The 24,063-nt window shown below is 40.7% G+C and overlaps 1 protein-coding gene across 3 annotated transcripts in view; it reads left to right on the top strand.

The window, feature by feature from the left end:
- ttc28 (tetratricopeptide repeat domain 28) overlaps positions 1-24,063 on the top strand; it is a 207,744-nt gene that overhangs the window by 131,361 nt on the left and 52,320 nt on the right. For all 3 annotated transcript variants that reach the window (XM_026943887.3, XM_034312754.2, XM_026943890.3), the window contains 2 exons: positions 329-601; positions 5,224-5,354. In XM_026943887.3, coding sequence (XP_026799688.3) covers positions 329-601; positions 5,224-5,354 — 404 coding nt within the window. The remainder of the gene's footprint in view (positions 1-328; positions 602-5,223; positions 5,355-24,063) is intronic.

Below are 24,063 nucleotides of genomic sequence, written 5' to 3'. Positions count from 1 at the left end.
TGGATTTGCAATATAGACAATATGGTAACGTATCTCAGGGGACACATATACTTCAAATTAGCTAAATAACATTATGAACAACATGTGAACTATTTTTCATCATCAGCATGTAAAGACAATTGTATTGTTTTATTGATAATTAATATAATTAATATATAATTACTTACCACATGCTCAGCATCTCCTGCACCATAGCCAGCCATGATGATTTCTTGTCAGGCTGACTAAACAATCTGAACCATGTGCCTGTTTAAGGGTTAAGTCATGGGAACTGGTCTGCCATTATGATGTGTTACAATCTTGATTCTTTTCTTGTTTTAACCCTCAGAGTCTTTGGAACCGACCTATCAGCAGCTGCAGAAAATGAAGCTGGACAAGAGTCCGTTCGTCGTGGTGTCCGTGATTGGCCAGGAGCTGCTGAGCGCCGCCCACCACGGCGCATCAGTGGTGGTTTTGGAAGCAGCGCTGAAGATTGGCACGTGCAGCCTCAAATTGCGTGGCTCAGTCTTCTCCGCCCTCAGCAGTGCCTACTGGTCATTGGGCAACACAGAGAAAAGCACCGCCTACATGCAACAAGACCTGGAGGTGGCCAAGACCTTAGGTGAGTGAGTGCTGTAGATTTAAACATTAGCAGTGTTAGTATGCCTGTTGGTTCTTGCTGTGATTTTAAAATCTGATCATTCTACTTTCTCCTCTGCTTTGTCTCCTGGTAAAAGATAGTGGGTTCACGGACATGACCTCATCAGCATAAGCATACGCTAACGCTGCTACGTTTGGTCCATGATAAGTGTTAATTTAGGTCTTTCATTAAAGAGAAATCTGTGTTTGAAGGAGATCACGGGGAAGTTCTTTTTTCTCGGGTAGCCTCCAACTGGGCAGGGTGAAGGCAAACTTCCACTGAGACACGTGAAGCTAGCCAACCACATCTTTACGAACTGCTGCTCATGCTGCATCACAGGGCAGTGTAACAGTGTAACACTCAGAAAGTGCTTTCCACCCTCTTCTGCATACACAATGTACATGATGCCGTGGTATCTCTGTGATTGACAGCACAGAGAGAGTATGCCAACCCTCCTACCCAGAGAGCAGAGCGAATTGCACAATCTAGGAATTGATGCTTGTCTTCTTGTTAAAATTAAGTTGGTTAAACCAAGCCGAACTTTTAAATTTAAAGGGCTTGAGGTACAGCGCAGACAATGGTGTCACGCCGTGGCCCTTATGCAAAGCTTTTGGACTGGGCCCTTTAATCACGTATCTTTATCCTGGTGCATCAGCAACACCTGAATCCTGTATTAAATGGTTGCAAAACACATGCAGGGCGATGTGGTGGCACAGCGGGTATAATTGGTAGCTCGCAGCTCCAGGTTCCCTGGTACAAGTCTGAGCTCGGATTACTGTCTGTGTGGAGTTCTACATGTTCTCTTCATGACTGCTTGGGTTTCTTCCCACCTCCCACCTTTAGCTATGGCAAATTGCACCATGACCCTGACCAGGATAAAGCAGTTACTGAAAATGAAAATGAAATGGAAACACAGGCATACGAGACATAATTAAAGCTGCAGTGTACCAAACACACCCCTGTTTGAAAGAAAGCCAAAATATCAATCAATAAAGGTTTCAGTTTCTAGTATAGGCTTGTATAAAATAGTATAAAATATATTTGTATAAAATATATCTGTGGCTTCCTAGAGCAGGCATAGTTGTTTAATACCAGTGCCCCACAGTTCTTTCTGCATTGTCTATAAATTAACACTTTTGGTGTTTAATCATAAAAGCCTAAATTAACTGAATTCTAGAGGTTAATTAAGTATCTGATAATTATGCAAATTATGGTACTAGCCGATTTTAATTGAACGACTTAATGGATGTTAATAATATTCACCACACCCGTAATGGAAATTACTTCACATTTAGATATGCTGTAAGAGAAACATTGACATTTCTTTAAACATGTATCCATTGCACAGAAAAATGTTGGTCAGATATTGCAGCCAGGCCCCAGATGTGATACCAGAATGATGATGGGAGCATTGCTGTCATCGTAGGTAGATAATACTGGAAGTCAGTCGATGGACACGAGTGTAGTGTCATGGTGAATGTGCGTGCATCGAAGAAAAGTCAGGCTCAGTTACAAGAACCTAATGATACATATGCCGAACTTTACATCACATTTGAGCAAAGGAGTATCCTGCTATCCTGCCCCCAAAAATGACAGATGAGCAACTGACATGTGAATCTGGAATGACTTGAGCAAGTGTTTTGAACCTGCTGATATTAACTGACACCCCCTTGTCAGCCCCCTTCTCCGTCTGTTAGTAGTAACCTCTCATCTCATCGAGATTTTCTTGCTTTAGAGATGCGAAACCCTCGTTTTTAGTGAAGGAAAATAGAAAATGTCTTTCATTGAGTTTAAAGCAACTTAATGAACACATATATTGTTAACATCAACTAACTTTGATGTTGTACAAGAGAAAGCTGCATGACTGAGGAGGGTTTGCAACACGTGCCGAGAATAATAACTTATCATCCAAAACTACACTGAGGTATACCGTGGGAAGGATTGATCAGGAGTTCTCAAAGGAGATGGTGAGATCAGGGCATGGAATTCATATACAGCTGCAATTCAGCTTTAGGAGGTGAGCTGGCGTAGATGATGAGATGCCGATATACGAGTGCAACCTGAGGTATCTGTTGGTATGAAAGAAATGATGTGTTGGGTGTCAAACATGGTAGGAGAAGTTGTGAGACAGATGTAAAAAAAAATTTTTAATAGATTTTCACTATGATCTTTAGATTAAAACCTGAAAGACGAGGAAGTTCTTTCACACGCTGATGTACAGTCACATAGAAGAGGAGGAGTGAGTGTGGCTTTATTATTTAAACAAGGTTAAGCTAAGAAATTAATGGTTGCCCTTGAGAGACACAGTGTGAGTCATATGTGTTGATGGAAAAAAAAAAAAACTCTAGCGATGAATTAATGTAGCTTTGACATTGTCTCTCAGTATAAGGGACATAATCAGGACCTTGAACAGACACAAATAGTTCACATTATCTTCGAGCTTATTAATCTGACCCAAAAGCTCATTTAAATTAACATTCTGCCAAACCTTATGCATACTCAATTAAAGTGAGTCATTTGCTTATTTTCCAGTTTAGTAAATAAAGTTTTAATAGATACAGCACCTTTAACCTTCTTACTAGGAAGAGGTGCGTCTCATATAAAGTATACAGCTAAACAGTGCACTCCTATCAGGAACACAACATCAGTACTCTTTGTTGAGACATGAAAGCTTAGCGCTGTTTGATCATGGCTGTTTCTTTCCCCTAGTAAGCACTCAACTGTGCCATTGTGCACTTGAGTGAGCCATGGTTCAGTTCACACATTTGACACATTGCAGAACAGCTCTGAAGTCGAGATTTTGAGTGAGTAGTCAGTGTCATGGAAGGTGTTCATTTTCATTCCGCTTTTCTTGGTGGGGGTTGCAGTGGCAAGAGGCTGAGATGGCTGAGAGGTCAGTCCAGACTTCAGTAGAAAATTCCTAGGGTGATCCTCAGATATTCCCAAGCCAGCCATGGGATATAATTTCTCCAGCGGGTCCTGGGTCTGCCTCGGGGTGTCTAATCCACTGGGTCAGCTCTGCCGGGAGACGTCCAAGAGGCATTCTTTTAAAATGCCCAGACCTCCTCAACTGGCATCGCAGGAGCAGCAGCTCTACTCCAAGGTTCTTCTGGATTGTTGAACTTCTCACCTTATCACAGAGAATAAGCAAAGTAACCCTGTGGAAGAACCTCATTCATTTTGCCTGTACTCGCAACTTTCTTCTTTTTGGTCATGACCCACAGCTCAAGACCCTAAGTGAAGATAGGGTCATAAACCTTTGTATAGTCCTTATCATCTCCTGATAATGTTTTTTAATGCAACACATCAAGTTTGGCCCCTTATCACCACGTTCTTGGCAAACATTTCAGCCATATTACAAGTATTTGAGTCTGGCTAGTGTCTTTATTTTCTCTGGATATGTTTAACTGCAGTGTGATGTATTTTCCTAGCAGGAAACTTACATGATGGCTTTGCATCGGATTTTATTTGGAACTAGGGTTTATTTTCTTTCTCTAGTATTTGAACCTACTTCTTTTATTCAGACAAGTATAAATAATCCCAGACATGAAATCTGCTTGTCTCAGGCCCCGGGCTATTGATTTGTCCACCTCTAAGCCTAGAACTTTTTTTTCTATAAATAAATATACTAATATTAATGTATGTAATATAACAGCTGTTGTAGAATCTGCATATGTGCGATAGAACTGCATGTGAGATTCAGCCACAGACAAGAGCGACTACAGTTTCCAGTCATTTTACATGTAATCACTGATGTAGTATTGACAAGGGTCCTTTAGCCACAAGTTTAGGAAGTGTTTGTGTGTGGTTTTTTTTTTTATAAATATGCATTAGACAATTAAAAGTAGAACCCTAGATTTCTGAACATGTTAATGTGATTTGGTTCTAATAGTATTTAAACAGTGATGGTTTGTGTATGCTCATGAGTATCATTACTAATACAGAGTTTAAATGAAGACTTCCATAAAGTCTCCAGTACAAGATAATGTGTGTGTGTGCTGTGTGTTAGCTGGAGATTCTTACTCCACTGCCATGATGTCATCGGTATGTTATCTTTTAGTGGGGGCCCCTGGATCGAGCTCGCCATGTTCACTTTTTATATGCAACTCAGTACTTAGTGCCATTACTCTAATCCTCTCCTGGAGGATGAAAGCACTATAAGCATTTTGTGTTGTCCTGCTCACATCATATCATTCACAGCTGATTTGTCTCACCAGCTGCCAGCCTTTCATAAGATATGACAGATGTGGGAAACACTCCATTCGGAAGATATTGGCTGTTACAGAAATCTCTTGTCCAGTTTTAATCTTGAAAACTTACAGAAATATCAGCCAGATTAAATCAGCATTACAGCACTGCTACGCTTCTGAGTAGAAGAATAAGTTACCCGGTTCATAGATATTTATTTCTTTTTTTTGGCTTAAAATGTCTGTCAGGAAAAATAGAGAAAATTTCAAGTAGAAACACGAGTGTGTGTGTCTCTTGATTTGTCATTCTGAAAAGAGTCATTGAATGTCACGTCTTTGAGATGACAGTTGAGGAAGTGTGTGAGCACAGCCAGGCGTGTGTGTTTGTCTAAACTGCTGACTCGTCGTCTCTTGCAGGTGACCAGGCAGGTGAGTGCAGGGCTCATGGGAACCTCGGCTCGGCCTTCTTCTCCAAGAGCAATTACCGTGAGGCCCTGACCAATCACAGGAACCAGCTTGTCCTGGCCATGAAGCTGAAGGACAGAGAGGTAAATTTGTGTGTGTGTGTGTGTGTGTGTGTGTGTGTTCTTTGTATATGTCTATGTATGTGTATACAGGAGGGTCTGATAGTATGAGTCCATTACCATGAAATAAAATTTAACACAGGTTTATTAAATGTTGTCACAAAGAGTATTCCTTAATTATTTATTAGATAAAAATATAAATAAAAAAGAAATCCAATTTACTGAAAGCATAGTGACAATGAATCATAATGGAATGACTCTCATGGCACCTGAGCGAATATCATGTGATTCTGGTTAATAGATGAAACACTATCAAGAGCATTTATGTGTTAACATTTGAATAAAATAAAACAATTTTTAAAAAAGAAAGCCCATGGATATATTACCGATTCATTTTCAATTTTACGTAAACATTCCTCAGACAGTTAAAAAGAATAAAATGGCTTGTAGTGGACTCAGACATGTTGACTAATTGCTATGAAGTGCTATGAAAGAAGTCATTTTTGATTTTATCAGCCAGCCATGGCTTTCTACTGAGGAAGTGATAAATGTTATTGTCAGTGCTCTTGTTCGGTTCATTGGCTGTTACTGCACTCGTTCTCAGTCTGGGGCTCTGTCTGCTCTCCACTCGACTGCACAGCGAGAACAAGTATTAATACCCCAAAACCTGGAATGAAGTCGTCTCTCATAACAGTGCATTTTTACTGATTAGTCTGCAATTAGCCTAAAAACAACAAACAACCTATGTTTTTCTGCGAGCTTAGGTGACACATACAAAGATAAGTACAGGACTAATCAAGTTGCCTTGTGAACAGTAATAATCTTGTCCAAGAAAATTACTGGCATAAGGGCTAGTTGGTGAAGAGCTTTCAACAATAACGACAAGATGAAAAATCTACGCTGTGAAGAAATTGAAGCAATTTCATTTTCAGGTGATTCATACCTACTAAAGATAGGAGATGATACCGAATGAAAAAATACTTCTTTATTCCTAGTAGTTTTATTTTATCTTACATTTAATTTAGTCACTCATCCATTTCTACATCAAAACAATCTGTCGTTTTTAGACTGCATTAGAGTGACATTACTTGTTGTAACAGGAACGTTTTTTTCCCCTCAGATTACATATTTCCAATGTTTCCCTGTTGAATAAATGAAACCTAAAAATTTGCACTTATACCATGAATAAGGCTTTCGTGAGGAGCTTTAGGGTTTTCACAGCATGGGTTTTCCACCCTCGCCTCCACCCCCCCGCTTCCCCTCTAGATGCCCTTCACTGTGTGTGCAGAGTGGCAGTATGGGGACCCCCTCCTCCAGTTTTCGAGAGCGCCGCGTTCTCTGCTCAAGCGCCAGGCCACGTTCACACGTAGCAGAACATGTTGGCAGAAATGAATGCCTCTCCCTTCACACACAAACTGCCACTGTGGCTGCATTGCATGCTGGGTAGTGGAGGGTGTCAGATTCACAGTACTTCTGGCTAGCTAGTGGCAGAATGGATGGAGGTAACGAGGTAGATATAGCTTATGTGGCAGGAAATGTATGTGTGTGTGACGAAGTAGATAAACTGCAGCCCTCATCTGCTCCAGTTCTTCATTAGTCACTTCAGAAGGTCACTGTGATGCTCACAGTAACCTTTTTTTTCCCTCCTGTCCTTTATCACCATGTCCCAGTAGGCACCTCAGAGTATAGACTGATAATCTGTCAATAAGGAGCTGAGTTAAGGAGATGGATATGTGTGTGGAGCAGGAGTGGATGATGGCACTTCCATATTATTCTGAGGTGAAACCCGTGAGAAAATACTCTACAGTCCTGCTCATGTGTACGCATGTGTATGGTAGGGGTCCTCTGTCCTGAAGACTTTACAGCTTTAACTCTGTCTGTTACAAAGCAATGACAATGGAGACTCCTTCTAATAATGCAAAATAAACATCTCCTAACAGAAAATATCACCATATCAACCTTTTAAATCGCTTTATGTGGAGCGCTACAAGTCCCTGTGAATGAGCTGTTACTATAAAATTGGAACGTATTAGGACGAGCGCATTAATATAAACCTGTGATTTGTCTTAAAGTCAGCACTACTGTCAGAGCTGCTGTTCCAGAAAATGAATCAACCATCTGACCAATCAGAATCGAGAATTCAGCTGCACTGTGGTCCAAGTTTAATTAATTAAGGATGCCCTAAATCCTGACCACAATTAAAGTATAATTAATTGTACACTGCTAGGATTAGTCGAGTTGCACTGTGAAGAACACTTTACTATAATCAGACTTTAATGAAGATTTGTATGTTAGTCAGAAGTGACACACTTAAATGTCATAATTTATGAATGAATTACTGAACCATAAAATACTTTGCGAACATCACTCCTGTATAATGTGGAAGCATGTGTTCACTTGGCTATGAGAAGCGATTATGCCGTGTTCACTTAAATATTTCAAGACTATACCTTTAGCTTTTTTTTTTTTTTTTTTTTTTTTTTTTTTTTTTTTTTTTATATGTTGCAGGCTGAAGAGGGAGAATCTGAGCTCTGTCAGTGTTTCCACATTCAGTGTCATGAATAATAAATTCACATGTGCTCCAAGAAGGACGTGAGTTGTTTTGGCTTGGCTGGTCTAGTGGTGTTGCTGAAAGAAAACTATAAAAAATATTGCACTGGACTGAATGACAGATAAAGAGAGAGAGGCCACTGGAATAATGTGATGGATTGTATAATTCGCTTGCTTATTGAGAGCTTTGTCTCAGCTTAGCCCTGTTTTAAAGGCGAGATGAAAGAGCATTAAATAAGGCAGATTGTATTTGCAGTATAAGGAGCAGGTGGCTGTGGACTGCTAATGGATGCCTGTTATTGGATTTTTAAATAAGTGTTTAAAAGATTTGCTCTTTATTATTAGGGGTCCAAGAACCTATTGTAATGGATAGGATGTTTTAGGGGACCGAGCTTTTGTTTTTGTTCAGATTCATCTTCTTCTTTTTATGGGTCCAAGCAGTGCTGGAACCTAATTGTTTTTGTATGGATTTTTTTGTTCTTATTTTTTTCTTCCCTAAAATGAATCATGCAGACCAAGCCAAAAGTGTAACAATCACAGAACTAGAGTGTATGGTCCAAGTGGAGAGTTTATTGAAAAGAACAAGACACCAAATCATACTCAGGCAAAAAGGCAAACAACTGTGAACTAATCCAAAGGGACAGGCAAAAACAGCAGAGCCAACACACAGTCTGCGATTCAGAATACCAGGAAGTCTAATATGAAATAATAAATGGATTGCAGACTGCAAAGTAGGCAAGACTTCGTAAAGATTAACTGGAATCTAATGTCTATATGGTGATGAGAATCAGGTGAGCTACGTAAGCTGGAAATGGGTTAGTACGCAGATGATGGGGACCTCTGGTGGTGTGGAGTGACGAAAAACTTGGTCAGTAAGTAGTACTCTCTCCGCGGTTCAGTCACACGTGATGAGTCAGATTGACTGATCATGGTGCTGTATGACCCAAACATTTTGTGTTTTGCATCATGTCTTGGGAGCTGTGAGGTATAGAGACAAAATTCTTGTTTCAGCTTATTTCTTGATTCAAAACAAAATATCTCATGGACCATTAAGCTCCACCCACTTCAATTTTGAGCTAAATTGCAAATACATAAACCAACTCGAAGAAAGAAATGTCTTTGTGTATTATGCACATGTCCGTATGTATTACGTTTACCCCAGTAGGCACACACACACACGTGTATGTGTGCGTGTGTGTGTGTGATCACTGGCACACACCTCCTGATGGGCGAGGCTCCTGTAAGCAGTGCTGTCTAATGGCATCATCTGCTCCGCAGCACCTGGTCTCATTTCATAAACACTTCTGGCCCGTGTCTCTCTAATTACTGCAGCTCACAATCATGCTGCAATTCCCTTTTTACACACCTGCAGCATGTAAAGGGGACACACACACACACACACACCCTCAGCAGCATTTTACAACTGCTATAAAATGAATCATTTCTCATGATGCTGAATGAGATTTTGGATGAAGACAGTCAGGTATATGGTACATTTAGTGTGTGTGTGTGTGTGTGAGAGAGAGAGATTTTCACGTTGACTGAAAACTTTTTCTCGTTGCAGATTATTGAATATTGGCTCATTAAGTATAATATGTGACTGCATCATTAATTAAAGTTAGAGCTTTGCGTGAGCGTAATGGAGTTTGGTCTTAAATATTGATGCATTGAGAATTTTTAGAGGGAAATGAGGCTTGCAGTCTGTGTCAATAAAGCCATGAAAATTAAAAGCCATGTGTGTGTGTGTGGCTAGTGAATCACTTTCCCAAAGCAGAGAGCTTTGTCACCCTGTCTTTGTAGTCCAAGCCAACAACGTCATGTTATTTTATTTTTTCCTGCAAGAGAAATCTGATATCTTCTCTCATGCTCCTCACATTACAGATTCGACATCAACACACACGACTATACATCAACACATTTCTCCTGCACTCCCCTCCCCTCTCTGAACCCAGAATATTCACAGCATGTGCTTCTGGCTAATAAAATCGCAGACCTCAGAAAAGAAAACATTAAAGATTTTATGCCGTTAGACACTTATATTCCAAACAGTAAAGATAAAGCTCTGGAGGGTGGAAAGCTGGGAGGAAGTAAGCTGTATGGAATCAGACTTACAAAAAAAAAAAAAAACTCTGCTCTGTACCCTTGCACATTATACAGACATACAACAGTAATGGTTTCGATGAAGTGAGGTTTGCGGTTTAAAGGATGAACTGAGATAGAGAGAGGCCACTGGAATAACATGATGGATTGTATAATTGGCGTCCCTCATTGAGAGCTTTGTCTCAGCTTAAGCCCTGATTTAAAGCAGAGATGAAAGAGCATGAAATAAGGCAGATCATACTTTATTGCAAAATACTCTGCAGCCTTCACGCCAACAATGAGGGACATAAATGCAGCCGGCACTGAAATAACATCCTTTGCGTGTTTTTCTGCGTCTTTTCTTTAACCACGCAGCTGTCGCACCGCGTGAAACCCGCCAGTTGTGCTCGCCAGTAATTTGCGTGACGCCGAGCACATTTTAATCTCATTTCAATGGCATATTTTCATGTATTCATTAGACGCAGCGATATCGGATGTGACGGCAGCTGTAATTGGTTTGGTTTTGTCTAGTTAGAATGTGCTCATTGTCTCAGAGTCTTGGCCTCTTTGTGACTTGCAGTCACTGTCACTCGCCCAATTAAAGAAAATCCCGGAAAGACGTGCTTCATTTGGGGCCTTTTACCAAAATCTCATCCTGTTCTGAGACAGGCATGAAGGGGGAAATGATTGTACTTGGTCATCTCTCATCACACAGCAGTGTTTAAATTTGCTTAAAGCTCCTTCCCTGTGCATTTCACTTGAGACATCATAAAGTCTGTGTTTATTATCTGTGCTTTTGAGCATGTGTACATATATGTGTGTGTGTTCGCACAAGTGTGTTCAAGTGTGTGTTTGTTCTGGAGGTCATTAGTAGCCATGATGTGTGCGTGCGTGTGTGTGAGGCTATAGGGCAGGCTGAGCTCTTCATCAGAAATTGTTCCTAATGGCATGTAGTATAACAGTATGCATTCTGTTACACTAATCAGGAACTGCGTGTGTGTGTCTGTGTGTGCGTGCTGTTTTACATTATCCCCACAAGAGTAAAATGTGAAACCTCTGACATTACAAGAATTTTGCTTGACTCCATGTGTAAAAACACTTAATGTAAAATGCAATTTTTTTTTTTATTTTATGTACTGCAGCATTTTCAACTTAATCCTCATCTGCCATATCTGTAGTGTGTGTGGAGTTAACACAGACAAGAATTTCAACACATTTCCCTGCAATGAAAAAACAGTTTACTCAAACCCCCCCTTTAATGGAAGTTTAAGTGGAGAAGTTGTCGGGACAGTTAGTAAATGTTTACCGACTTAAAACACAGATTTTTTTTGAAAAACACTTTCATGTATTCTTCATTCAGAGGTATTTATAAATTAATCTTGAAATCACTCAGCCCTTCAAAGATTGGACTGCTTTTTCAGAGTGAAGCATTTGTGTTTGTGATACCTACGGTGAGATGGAAAGCCTTTCGTTTCTGCCTGATCGTTCATGGATACCACAAGACCTTAGGGAACGTATAAGTAACCGGAAAGACTTTATTTGCTTCAGTGTTGGAAAGTTGGATGAAATTCCATAAGAACAGCTTTGGTAAGATATTCTCTAATGCCCAGCTCATCATACTGTTAAATCGCACTGTCCTGCACTGAGGTTTTGCCTTTTTACTTAAAATCTTAGTAAAATTCTAACCTAATTTTTGGTTATCTTCATAGTTCTGTTTCAGTGCCACATACAAAATATGGCCAAAAGTATGAGGATACCTGATCATCACACCCATATGTGGTTCTTCCCCAAGCTGTTGCCACAAACTTGGAAAGCACACAATTGTGTAGAATGTCTCTGTATGCTGTAACATTACAATTTCCCTTCACTGAAACTAAGAGGCACAAACATATTCCAGCATGACAATGTCCCTGTGCACAAAGAGAGCTCCATGAAGACATGATTTGCCAAGTTTGGAGTTTATTTATGCCAAGTTTATTTTTATACTGTGTGCCGTCAGGAATCATGTCGTTTTTGTTTTTGCTATTCCTAATGACCATTTGAGTATAAAATGTCAAATAATTTCTTATAGAAGCAATGCTTACATTTTGCTCTCGTGCTCCCACACAAATACATGGAACTGGATTCAGGGATCTGCTGCGCATGAGAGCAGATGAATTTGATTTCCTTTTGACTCTCATTGACTATTTCTCAGTGTTGTTCTTGCTGCTTGTGGTGAAGTGGCTCACTGGCAAGAATATCAAACATGCTTAAAAATATTGAAACATAAACCATTGTTCTCTAGTTGCACTAATGCCATTAGATTAGTCTGTTATGTTGCTTAGAAATCAAAGCTGATTGTTAACAGTTATCACTACATTGCATGGTGGAAGAAGAGTTGTATTTATTAATATTATTAATGATAAATTAAGTTATTTATTGAACACTGGATTTTATGATATTGGGTTTGTTGCCGCTTCCATCATGCCCAACAATGCTCTTACCTGTGATGAAATCACTATAACACACATCCTGTCAGGCTTTATTGCCTTTTCTGGAATTACACTTAATTTGATGTTATCTGTCATGGATATACAGTCTACCTCATGCTACGTATTCATGGCCGTGAAATCAACTGACCCGTCAATCTTTCTCCACTGACAGAAGCTAGTACTGATGGGAATTTTCATTGTTGTTCTTGTCAGTGAGCGTTAGATCAGTTGAGACACGCCCCTACAGTGGAATGGCAAGTGAACAATAAAAAGAGACCATACTAAATACGTTTTTATGTTTTTGTGAACAGTTTTTAAATGTCAGATTTTTTTCTTGGCAGTGTGTTTTACTGTGTGGCTTAAAATGCATGAACATATAGAGCACTGTGGAAAACTTGCAGATTGACAGTAATACGTGTGTGTCCTGATCTCTGCAGTGTATTCATGTATATCCTTTGTGAAGTCCAGTTGTACACCGAGTATTTGTAGGCGTGGGACAGCAGACAAACAGAGATTACAGCCCCAACACACAAGCGAATGTGCTGTTGTCAGTGAGATTAATGGCTGCTGAGGTATTGACTGTTTGCTGTTCCTCTTCCTTCTAGCCCTTTCCTTCTCTCTCTCTCTCTCTCTCTCTCTCCCCCTCTCTCCCTCTCTCCCTCTCTCTTTCTCCTCTGCGGGATAGCACTGCATGAATGCTGAAATAGAAAACTGAAATTGTTCACAAGTAAAAGGCAGTCGTTTTTTGCACAGTAAAGCCACATATGGATGTCTTTTTTTTTTTCCCACCATATACACGACATAAGAAGACTGTACGGTAGTGAAGCTGTCACTTTGTAACAGATATGCCCCAACAGAGCAGAAAAGTGTGCTGTAACTCAGGCCATATGGGTTCAGGTTTAATTCCTCCCAAATATTTATTATTTCCCATTTTCAGATCATTGTTCTCTAATATAATTAGTTTCTTTAAAATGTTTCTAGTAAACATAATGACAAACTGAAGTAGTACTGTTATGAACATTATCCACTGCTTTCTTTTCTTTCATTTCATTTCTAAAAGACTTTCGATTGAATATGTCCTTTCAGATCCACACTTCGATGTGCAAAAAAAAAAGCGATAATACTCAGCCCTGAGCTTTGCTGACAGCTACACATTTTCAGTCCTATTTATAGCATTCCAGAAACAAAACTGCTAACATTTCCTTACATCAGGCCAGCTACAAGCGCAGAGTGTAATCAGTGTAAGTGGTGTTTATAGCGGTAGTGGCTAAACTACAGCTCTACTCTACAGCTCTAATACTACATGTATTACTACGGTTAGTACCTTAACCAGATCTTTACAAAAACCATTAACCAGAAATAGATTAAAATACAATGACAGTGTACATCATACTGTGTGGATTCTGTGTGACCACACACTTTTATTACAGCAGTAACTACAGCAGTATAGACTCTGGTGTCTCTCTTAGTGGAAATAACCTATACACTTATAAGAACGTTATTTTGTGCTTAGTACTGCTAAGTTCAGAGCTCCCTCTCTAACACACACTCGCACACACTTGTTGAAATTGCCCGTCTGCTGAAGTGGAGCGTGTGGTTAGCTGACATGCCTCTTTCCTGCTTGGATGGTGTTTTAAATCAGTTTCTCCTCCATGCAACAGACTGACGTCCTTTCTGCAACCTTTATATAATGCCTTGTTATTTGATTCCTAAGAAGCACAAATCCAGTAATATCCTCTCCTCCTGCCTGAATTCAGTCTTTTAAGATTTTTTTGCTGGTCTTGATTTGGACTGTAATTTAAACCGCTAGCTCGTCAGCTAGTCTGCTTGTTCACCTGTTTTGCACAACAGTGGACTTGTTTGCTTCTCATGCAAAGTGTTTGGCATGATGTAGTTTTTTTATTTAGTAATATGTAACATCTTACTAATGGGGAAAAACTACACAGCCCATCATTCTAGTATGATCTTAGACATCATGTTTGTATTCATTATACACTCACACACAAAAGAAGAAAATTCACATTGATGATTATGAAAATCCTTTGGAGCCAATCGCTTATTTCAGTTTTTTTTTTTTCAATCCTAGGATCAGGAAAGAAAATAGATACAGAAACAGCAAGATGCCTAGAGAGAGCGAAAGAAAAGGGCAAGAGACAGACATCCAGACAGAGAGACACCAAGTGAGATTGGAGACTGGCAAAGAGACAGACAGCTGGAGAGGGGAAGAGACAGAAAGCAACAGTGGGGTGGGGGAGTGAAATACAAGAAATGAGATGGAGAGAGAAACCAGCAGAGAGGGGAATACACACACACACACAATCACACACATACCCACACTCCCACACACTCACAAACACACATAAACAGGCAAGCACTCAGAAGGAAATGTGCACTGCACAGAGACCCAAACAGATCTATATTAATGATCCAGATATTCACAAATGTGAGTTTACATTCATACATAGGATGTGTGTTTAACTCTGTAAATCAGATTTGACTAAGAATTCTGCTGAGCTCAGATTCATTTTATAAAAATCAATACAAGTACTGAGGATGTAGATTTTTATGTTGAACCTTTAAGATTCTGTAATCGAATAATCAGTACAATTTTACTGAAGTCATGAAGTGTTCATTTTCACAAATCCAAACAGCAGTTGTGTATGCAAATCAGATGACAAATATCAGTGAGTATAAAAGAAATATGACTGGCACTGTAGAGGATAGGAATTAGATCCTCTATACTGAATATCTCTACTGAATATCTGAGTATTCTCTATACAGTGTCTCTGAAAATACCTGATGTTAGTCCTGTTATTAATACACTATATGGCCAAAAGTATGTTTACACCTGACCATAACACCCATATGTGCTTGTTGATCATCCTGTTTCAGATTTAGTAACCCTTTGCTGTCATAATAACCTCCATTTTCTGGGAAGGCTTTCCACACACAGAGTGTTAGTGAGGTCAGGCACTGATGTCGGGTGAGGAGGCCTGCCATGTAGCTACCGTTCCAGTTCATCCCAAAGGTATTCAGTAGGGTTGAGATCAGGGCTCTGTGCAGGCCACTCGAGTTCTTCCACTCCAACCATGGCAAACCATGTCTTCATGGAGCTCTCTTTGTGCACTGTCATGCTGGAACAGGTTTGTGCTTCTTAGTTCCAGTGAACTGAAATAGTAATGCTACAGCATACAAAGACATTCTATACAACTGTGAGCTTCCAACTCTATGGCAACATTGTTGGGGTAAGTGATGGTCAGGTGTCCAAATACCTTTTGTCATATAGTGTGTAGTTAATATGTTCTTATATTTCTTATATATCTTTATTCACTGTAGTTTTACACTTAAATTACTGTTATGCAGAATGTAGACTTCTGAAGTTGGCTCCTCCTCATTTGTGAGATGAAATTTGCAGCCCTGTAGAATAGACAGAACCTCTATCTTGAGGCGAAGAATGATCTGAGATGCATACACTCTGACTTAGCATACATAAGGAGACATTTACTGTTCAAATTTTTGTCCCTTTTTTTTTTTTTCTTTGTGTGCCTGCATATCATTACTTCCTGTTTACAAATTTGAAGGCATTGTAGTCATGACATTATACAACTGAACATTACATAGAATATACTCCTGTACCTCATGAAACTCAACATATGTGTTTTAATGTGTAACTTCTCTTACATACATTAATGAGTACATTAATGTCAATCGTGATTGCGATACTAAACACTCTCATCTACCTGTGACTTTGTGTCACTCTTCAAACATACAAAGTTGGATTTCTCCAATGTGGCCTTTCACATTTTTTTTGTAATAGTGTAATATGTTGTCGGTAATAGCATAGTGTAACCATGGTAGTGTGGGAAAGAATTGTAGTAGTGATGATAGGAGGACATGGGGGCCTTTCCACTTTGCATGTCTGTATGATCCTGTTTATAGACCCTTGCATTCTTTATAAAGGTACAGATGTAGAGATGTTCTTTTACTATAATAGTAAACAATTACTCTTCAACACTGATTAGTTGTAATGGTTTAAAATGAGAACGTTTACGGGTACAGTGGGATACTATGATTAAAAATAGTTTAATCAATGTAAATATGCTCTGCAGGTATAAGTACGGTATATATCAATTATCATTTTCCTCATTGAGAGTGCAGGATAAGCAAACCAATCATTTATGCCTTTCGTACCCTAATACATACATGCAATATCAACCATCCAATACACTATGAAACCACTTAGTTATTTTTACAAATCAGTAGTGAGGCTTTAAATCAGTTGGACTTTTTGGTGTTTTTAAGCTGTAATAGGTTTCTCTGCTCAGCATGTTATGAGCTGTTGCGTTGCTTTGGTGCAGCTAACTGGCTGATCCTCCACAAATGCTCTTCAGCCACACTGGAGTAGCAGGACACGGAGTCATTTAAAGGGCCGGAATTGCATCCCGCGCCCCGCGCCGATCAATGCCATGCCTGTCAGAAAGATGAATGGGGGCTTTGGGAAGTCCATTTCAATGCAGGCAGAGAGGGAGAGTGAGCATAAGGTAGATTGTGCGTGTGTGTGTGTGTGTGTGTGTGAGATGTGAGTACATGGTCATTTTGTATATGTGTGTAGTGTAGCCACTCTCTTATAGACTCCTGGCCCCTGGGGCAGGCTGTTAGAGCTTAATATGCGAAACACATTTGGGGTCATTCCACAGCTGAGCTGATTTAGCCTGAGCTACCTGCTGCAGTTTTCCCACAAAGCCTCTACAATTCTTAAGCCAAATGCTAAGCTTATTGCGCAAAATGACAACAAGCCAATTTCTGCATCTGTGAAGCATGCAAACTGAAGTCATCATCAGACCCTGCCCTATCAGATCACTGCAGTTGACAAAAATTCCTTTGCATGTCCATGTCTGGCAAGTCAAGTTGTTGAAGCACTGAATAGCAGTGGTAGCAGTGAATCTCATTCTAGTGCAAATACGTGTCAGGGTTGTTATATTACTGTTTCACCCTGTGATATTAAAACCTTATTATGAGCTTATCTGAGCTAGAGCTGTCAGATTGATTTAATTGCATTAAAATTTTAATTACTTAACAGATTTGGTATTCAAATGCATTTGAATATTTAATAGCCTAAAATTTTATATTGTCACAGACAGAAAGAACATTAGCAGTAGAGCTAAACTATGCTTTGGTCTACCACAGATCTCAATGATGAAAATTATGCTGCCTTTTTAAGCAAATAAAACCACAAGAAGGCAGTATCCTAATTTTCTTATGCACTTTTAAAATGTTAGCCAATTCTTAAATGGCTTCCGGTTCACTATATATGCTTACTAAATGGGGTATAAGGTAATGGGATTCTGCAGCACCTGAGGCCCCCACGACTGCCTGGATCCGTGACTGCCTGGATCCGCTGCAGTTTACATAGCAGGCTGACATCGGTGTGGAGGATGCCGTCATCTACCTGCTTTATAGAGCTTACACACATGGAGAGGCCACAAAGCACAGTGAGGATCATGTTCTTTGACTTCTCAATTGCTTTTAACACGTTCCAGCCACTCCAACTGGCTGAGAAGCTCTCTGTGATGCGGGTGGACCAGGACCTCGTGGCATGGATTACAGACTACCTCACCCAGAGGCCTCAGTATGTCATTTTGCAAGGCTGCTTGTCAGATGCAAGTGCACTCCAGGGAACTGTACTGTCCTGGTGCACCCCAGGGAACTGTACTGTCACCGTTCTTGTTCACCTTCTAGATCTCTGACTTCTGCTTTGATTCAGGAATGTGCCACCTACAGAAGTTCTCAGATTACTCCTCCATTGTTGGCTGTATTACAGATGATAAGGAGGAGGAGTACAGAGACCTTATCGAAAGCCTTATAGGATGGTGCGACAGCAACTACCTTCAGCTCAACATCAGGAAAACCAAGGAGCTGGTGGTGGACTTCCAGTGCAGCAAGAGACCCTCATCCCTGTCGCCATAAGGGGGAAGGGAGTGGAGATAGTGGACACCTATAAGTTTCTAGGGGTGCAACTGAGCCACAAATTGGACTGGTCAAACCACACTGAGGCCGTCTATAGGAACAGACAGAGCAGGATGCAGATTCTTTCTGAGGAGGCTGAGATCCTTTAATGTGTGCAGTAGGCTTCTATGGATGTTTTACAAGTCTGTGGTAGCCACTGTTATCTTCTTTGCTGTGGTGTGCTGGGGAGGTGGTATTGGGACTTGTGGTGCCAACAGATTGAGTAAGCTGGTGAGGAAGGCCAGCTCTGTGGTGGGGATGGAACTGGACAGTGTGGGGGCAGAGACTGAGAAGAGGATCAGAGGGAAGCTGAAAACTATCATGGACAATCCTTCTCATCCTCTCTGTGCTGAGCTGAGGAGACTCAGGAGCACATTGAGCCACAGATTCACTAGCCACATGCCTCAAAATGTCTGGGGGGCTCTTTCATGCCATCAGCCATCAGACTCTACAATGCCACAATACCCAGTACAGGAGGTGACTCCACTGACTGAGTCTCACAGACACTCACACTCAACAGTTAATTGTCATTCTGCAGATACTGCACATGTGTATAAATACCAGATATCGCACATGTACATACACACATATCTATTTTATTGTTTCTGTTATTTCTATTGTTTCTATTATTTCTATTGTATATGTATTTATGGAATTTTTCTTTTCTTTTCTTTGATGTTACTCCTCCTACTTGTGCTGCTGTGTCAACTTGAATTTCCAATACACGTATCAATAAAGGTACATCTTGTCTTATTATCAAATATCAAATATCAGTGAGTATAAAAGAAGTAAAAGTGGCACTGTAGAGGATAGGAATTAGATCCTCTTTACTGAATATCTCTGCTGAATATCTGAGTATTCTCTATACAGTGTATCTGAAAATACCTGATGTTAGTCCTGTTATTAATATACTATATGGCCAAAAGTATGTGGACACCTGACCGTCACACCCATATGTGCTTTCTGAACATCCCATTCCAGATTTAGTCCACGTTTGCTGTTACAATAACCGCCACTCTTCTGAGAAGGCTTTCCACTAGATTTTGTGTGGCTGTGGGGATTTGTTCATTCAGCCATAAGAGTATTAGTGAGGTCAGGCACTGATGTTTGGCAAGGAAGCCTGGGGCACAGGCAGCATTTCATTTCATCACAAAGGTGTTCAGTGGGGCCAAGTGCAGGCCACTCAAGTTCTTCCTCTCCAACCTTGGCAAGTCATGTCTTTATGGAGCTCGCTTTGTGCACAGGGGCATGTTCATGCTGGAACATGATTGGGCCTCTTTGTTCCAGTGAAGGGAAATTGTAATGCTACAGCATGCAAAGACATTCTAGACAATTGTATGCTTCCAAGTTTGTGGCAACAGTTTGGGGAAGAATCACGTATGAGTGTGATGGTCAGGTGTCCACAAATGTTTGGCCATTTAGTGTATGTGGCCAATAAATCTCCATTTGAGATTCAGCCTCAAAAAATGTGACACCAATAAGTGCCAGTTGGACATTTTTATGTATTGTAATATCACTTTTAGGACACAAAATTCTTTCTGATTTTTAGAAAATTGGGTAGAGAATTACATGATACATGATTTAAGCAATATGTAAAAATTTATTTATAGCTCTTTTCATCAAGCAACCAAAAGTCACTTGGCCATGTGTTTAGAGAACAGGCTTTGATGGACTTAAATTAGGTGACTAACAATAGAACAGAGAATTTTAACATTCAATTATGAGATTTTTTTTTTATATATGCGGTAATTATTATGAAAATTTGAAAAGCATCTGAAAGCATCTGATCTGAACATTGTTGGTTTGTGCGCAGGCATCAAGAGCAGTCTTTTTGAGGGTTAAAGCACAGACAGGACCTGTAATTATTCTGCCAATGTGTTTGTTTCCATGCTGGTTCTGGAGAATTGGGATGTCAGAGATTGCAAAGGTTGCCATTTCTCCTCAGAACTTGCTAGATGCTTGGGCCCTGCTCTTTTTGCCCTCTGGGCTCTCTGGAGCTCCAGGATTAATGGAACTTGGAGCATGGCAGGATTAACTCACAAGTCAGTCAGAGTTTGGATATTTTGTAGAGTCTGTTTGGATGTCCGGAGAGGTCAGTTTAGACCTTGGGCAATGACTAGAGCTAACTTAGTTATTGAGTTCCTGTAATATGATCAACACCGTGACTTAACTGCCTATGGGTTCCTTGATAATCACTCCATTAGCAATCAATAGGCTGATCTTTATCTTTATTTCTTGGTATTTTTCAAGCTAAATGCAATAGAATTTCACCATCTCACACTTGTAAAGAACCTTCACAGCTTCCTCTCGGTGTCACACATGCTAATCGTCAAAATGTTGCAGTGCACAAAATTCGTTTTGCACGTTCATGCCTGACTTTTGCTGGCTTAGGTTTAGCATGCGGTGTGTATGTGTGTGTATGTGCTTGTGTTTTGTTTCAAATGCAGAGTTATAACAGGCCACCTCCCAGAGAATGGAATCAGCTCTTTTTCTCTGTTCCTAAGGGTGGAAATATGAGACTCTGGGCCTCGGTGCTGTTTTAAATCCAGCCTTCCGTTGATGAACCTGCTAAAAGACTTGGTCCTCCTACTGCACATATGTTCATGGCCTGAATTTTGCCTCCTCTGAGGGTTTTCTGTTTCTCTGTTTCTCTTCTACTTTCTTTCTAACTGAGCCAGCAATTGGCACTGACCTTCGTAAAGTTCAGTCATAGTTAATCTGTAGGATGAGGGCTCTTGGCTCAGTGAGTCATGCCATTAATAAGCTGATCTTAAGGAGACAGTGCAGTTCAGGGAGAAAGGCTGAGTTTTTCACGCAACCACAGACCAGAGGAGTGCAGCTTTCTGTGGAAAAGGTCAGCGCATCGTTAGAGTTGCGAGCTACACTTCTGTAAAGTTGTGCTCTATAAAACATGAGGCTCCATCCCAGGGGAGGATTTGCATTCTTGCACGCTGAGGAAACACTGTTACACAAGGCGTCCTCTGCTGACACACAGCCAAAGAACACAGCAGCTGAGGGTCCATTCTGCTTCTGCCAGGCTCTCTGTGCTGACTGGGCCTTCTCCCTTTCACTCTCATTCTCTTCACACAGTACGTTTTTATCTCTTATTTTAATTTCAATCCTTTCATTCTCTCTCCGGTTGCATAACAGTGTTTAAAATGAGTTACCCCCTAATCTCCCAATTTCCTGCCCTCTTGTAATAGAGGGCAAAGAATAGTCTGCATCTCCTTACCTCAGTCCTTCTACTCCGGAGATTCTTGCTCTGCACAGTAAATGAAGCAGACAGAACTTTATTCTTAACAATTCAGCCTACATAGATTTCATAAAACGAAGAATCCTTTAAGAATCAAATGTAGCACTGAGACCTGCGAAAATGATGAAAGCCATGCACTCATAAAGGACTTGATTGGAAGCACACTAGATGTCTTCTCTTCTCCTCCATTCTTCACATGGTGGCCAGCCGTCTGCCTCTCTGCCATCCAAATTGATAAAAACGCTAGCAGGGGATAGAAAGAGAAATGGATTACTGAAGGCCCGAAAGCAGACATCCACACAAAGATGAGCAAACCGGATTAGCCCCCCCACCCACCTCTGACGCGAGGGGCTGTAGTTGTGCTTTTTTTTTTTTTTTTTTTTTTTGCATGGCAGCCTGGTGCTTCTTTTGGGAAATCAATCACTTGTCAGCCCAGCTGGCCCTATGCGCCACGTCGTTTTTCCTTCTCTTTCTCACTCGCACTGACTCATTTTCCTCTGTTTACATGCAGGGCTTATAGGAGGCCTCCCCCTCTTTCCTCCTCCAGCCCATCATGCTAGAATCACTCCAGAGGAATTGCTTTGCTTCATGCAAGGCAGAGAGAAAAAAATATTGTCAACAAGATTTTCTGTTTTACAGCTGCCTGTCTGAGCACATTACAGCGGCGCACCGTCTGCTGTTCGATTCATTATAGGCTCGCTTAAGCAATTTGTTTTTCTCTGGTGTTTTAAGGAAATGTGATTAGGTATGTGTTTCCCTCAGCCCGCTCGCTGAGGTCGTGACAGAGGTAATATTGCACATTTAGAATTGTTTTGTCGTATGTGGGCAGTCCTAAATGAGACTGCCGTTCAATAGGTCTAGTAGTTTGGTTTCTCTAAACTGTCAGAGCTAAAGCCAGACAAACAGCACTCTAACTGCGATTGCCTTTTTTGCTTTCTCTTTGTTCACCACATTGATGAATATGGGCAGTTTGTGGTTGCAGACGAGGGAACCTCCCGAACAGAAAAGCCGAAGCACATAAAAAGGAAGTGCTGAGTTTGACACTAGACTTCAGGCGCATTCAGCTGTGAACAAGGCCTGTGAAAGCCTGCCGGCTTGTCCGGTGAGGCAGCAAAATGGAGTACTGTTGCTCTCATGTTGGAGCTAAGAGGGCATGTCTAAGACTGCAGTGCAGAGGGAGAGGCAGAACCTTGGGCATGATTGTTCAGGGTTTAGAGGCTCAGACTCCGGCTTTACTCGTTGGCCGACTGCTTGGTGGCCTTCATCTTATTGCGACTTTAGCAATTCCAAGCTCAGTGGGACCACTCAGAGCTTTATAAACACCGAGAAAATGGTGTCAGTGAACAAACTAGCTTTACAAAAACATTACAGTGAAGCTACATCTAGTTGCGTTCTTCAGCCTCTCGCTGTCATCAGTGGACAGAATCACTGTTGGGAGTCTCTCTATACTAGGAATGTAGCCGAATACATTACTCAGAATGAACAGATAATGTGTTCTAAACAGATACAAATACATATATGAATAGGAAGCAGCTTGCCAGACTAAGAGTCTCGACTGGGACTGGGGTCTGCCTGGTTAGGGTTGCATAGTTAAGGTTAGGGTTAGGAAGTTTAAATTTGGCTAATAGTTTTATATTTTGGGAAATAGTTCCAACTAAATTCATTAGTAATGCGGCACTAAACAGATAGTGACGTGTTACACCCCTACTCTATACGTTCTCTATACGTTGTGCGTACATGCTAATGCTTGTGAAATGGTTCACCTGGTGCTGCACCAAGCCTTCCATACCTCCACACATCTCCCCTGTGAGTCTCTCACATCTTTTCTTTGCATTTTTTGCTTCATCTTTTCTGTGCGCCCGAAAACTAACAGTGCCTCCGTAGATAGGAATTTGCATTGTGCATTTATCAATGTCGTGACTGCAAAGCACCACATTCACACTCAGAGCACCTGAGCCCTTGGGCAAGGGAAAAAAAACACGGTTTGATTCGTTACCTTTCAGTGAAAATCAAATCACAACCATTGATCTAATTACAGACAAACTATGCACACTGATGCTAATTGCATGCTTTGAATGCTTCCAAAGGTCATCTATTCCCAAGTGAGGCTCTGTGTGAGAACAGTGGGAAAGGAACTCTGATCTATTGTTTCTTAGAGTTTCAGGGTCATTTGGAGTCCAGCCTCCATCCTGAATCTTTAAAGCCATTCAGTGCCTTGTGTGTGTGTGTGTGTGTCCTTCCTCGTGTGTGTGTGTGTGTGTGTGTGTTTGTGTGCGGAGCTGCTGATGTACCATACCTGCCGAGGGGTTAATGAGTTGCTAATGAAACACATGGATAACAGGTAATTAGCTTTGACCTCTTTTCCCCGTTGTTT

This window comes from Pangasianodon hypophthalmus, chromosome 17 (assembly GCF_027358585.1).
Source record: "Pangasianodon hypophthalmus isolate fPanHyp1 chromosome 17, fPanHyp1.pri, whole genome shotgun sequence".
In the NCBI taxonomy this organism is placed as follows: domain Eukaryota; kingdom Metazoa; phylum Chordata; class Actinopteri; order Siluriformes; family Pangasiidae; genus Pangasianodon; species Pangasianodon hypophthalmus.
Note: the sequence above shows the minus strand (reverse complement) of the source record. Positions and strands in the feature narration are given on the sequence as shown.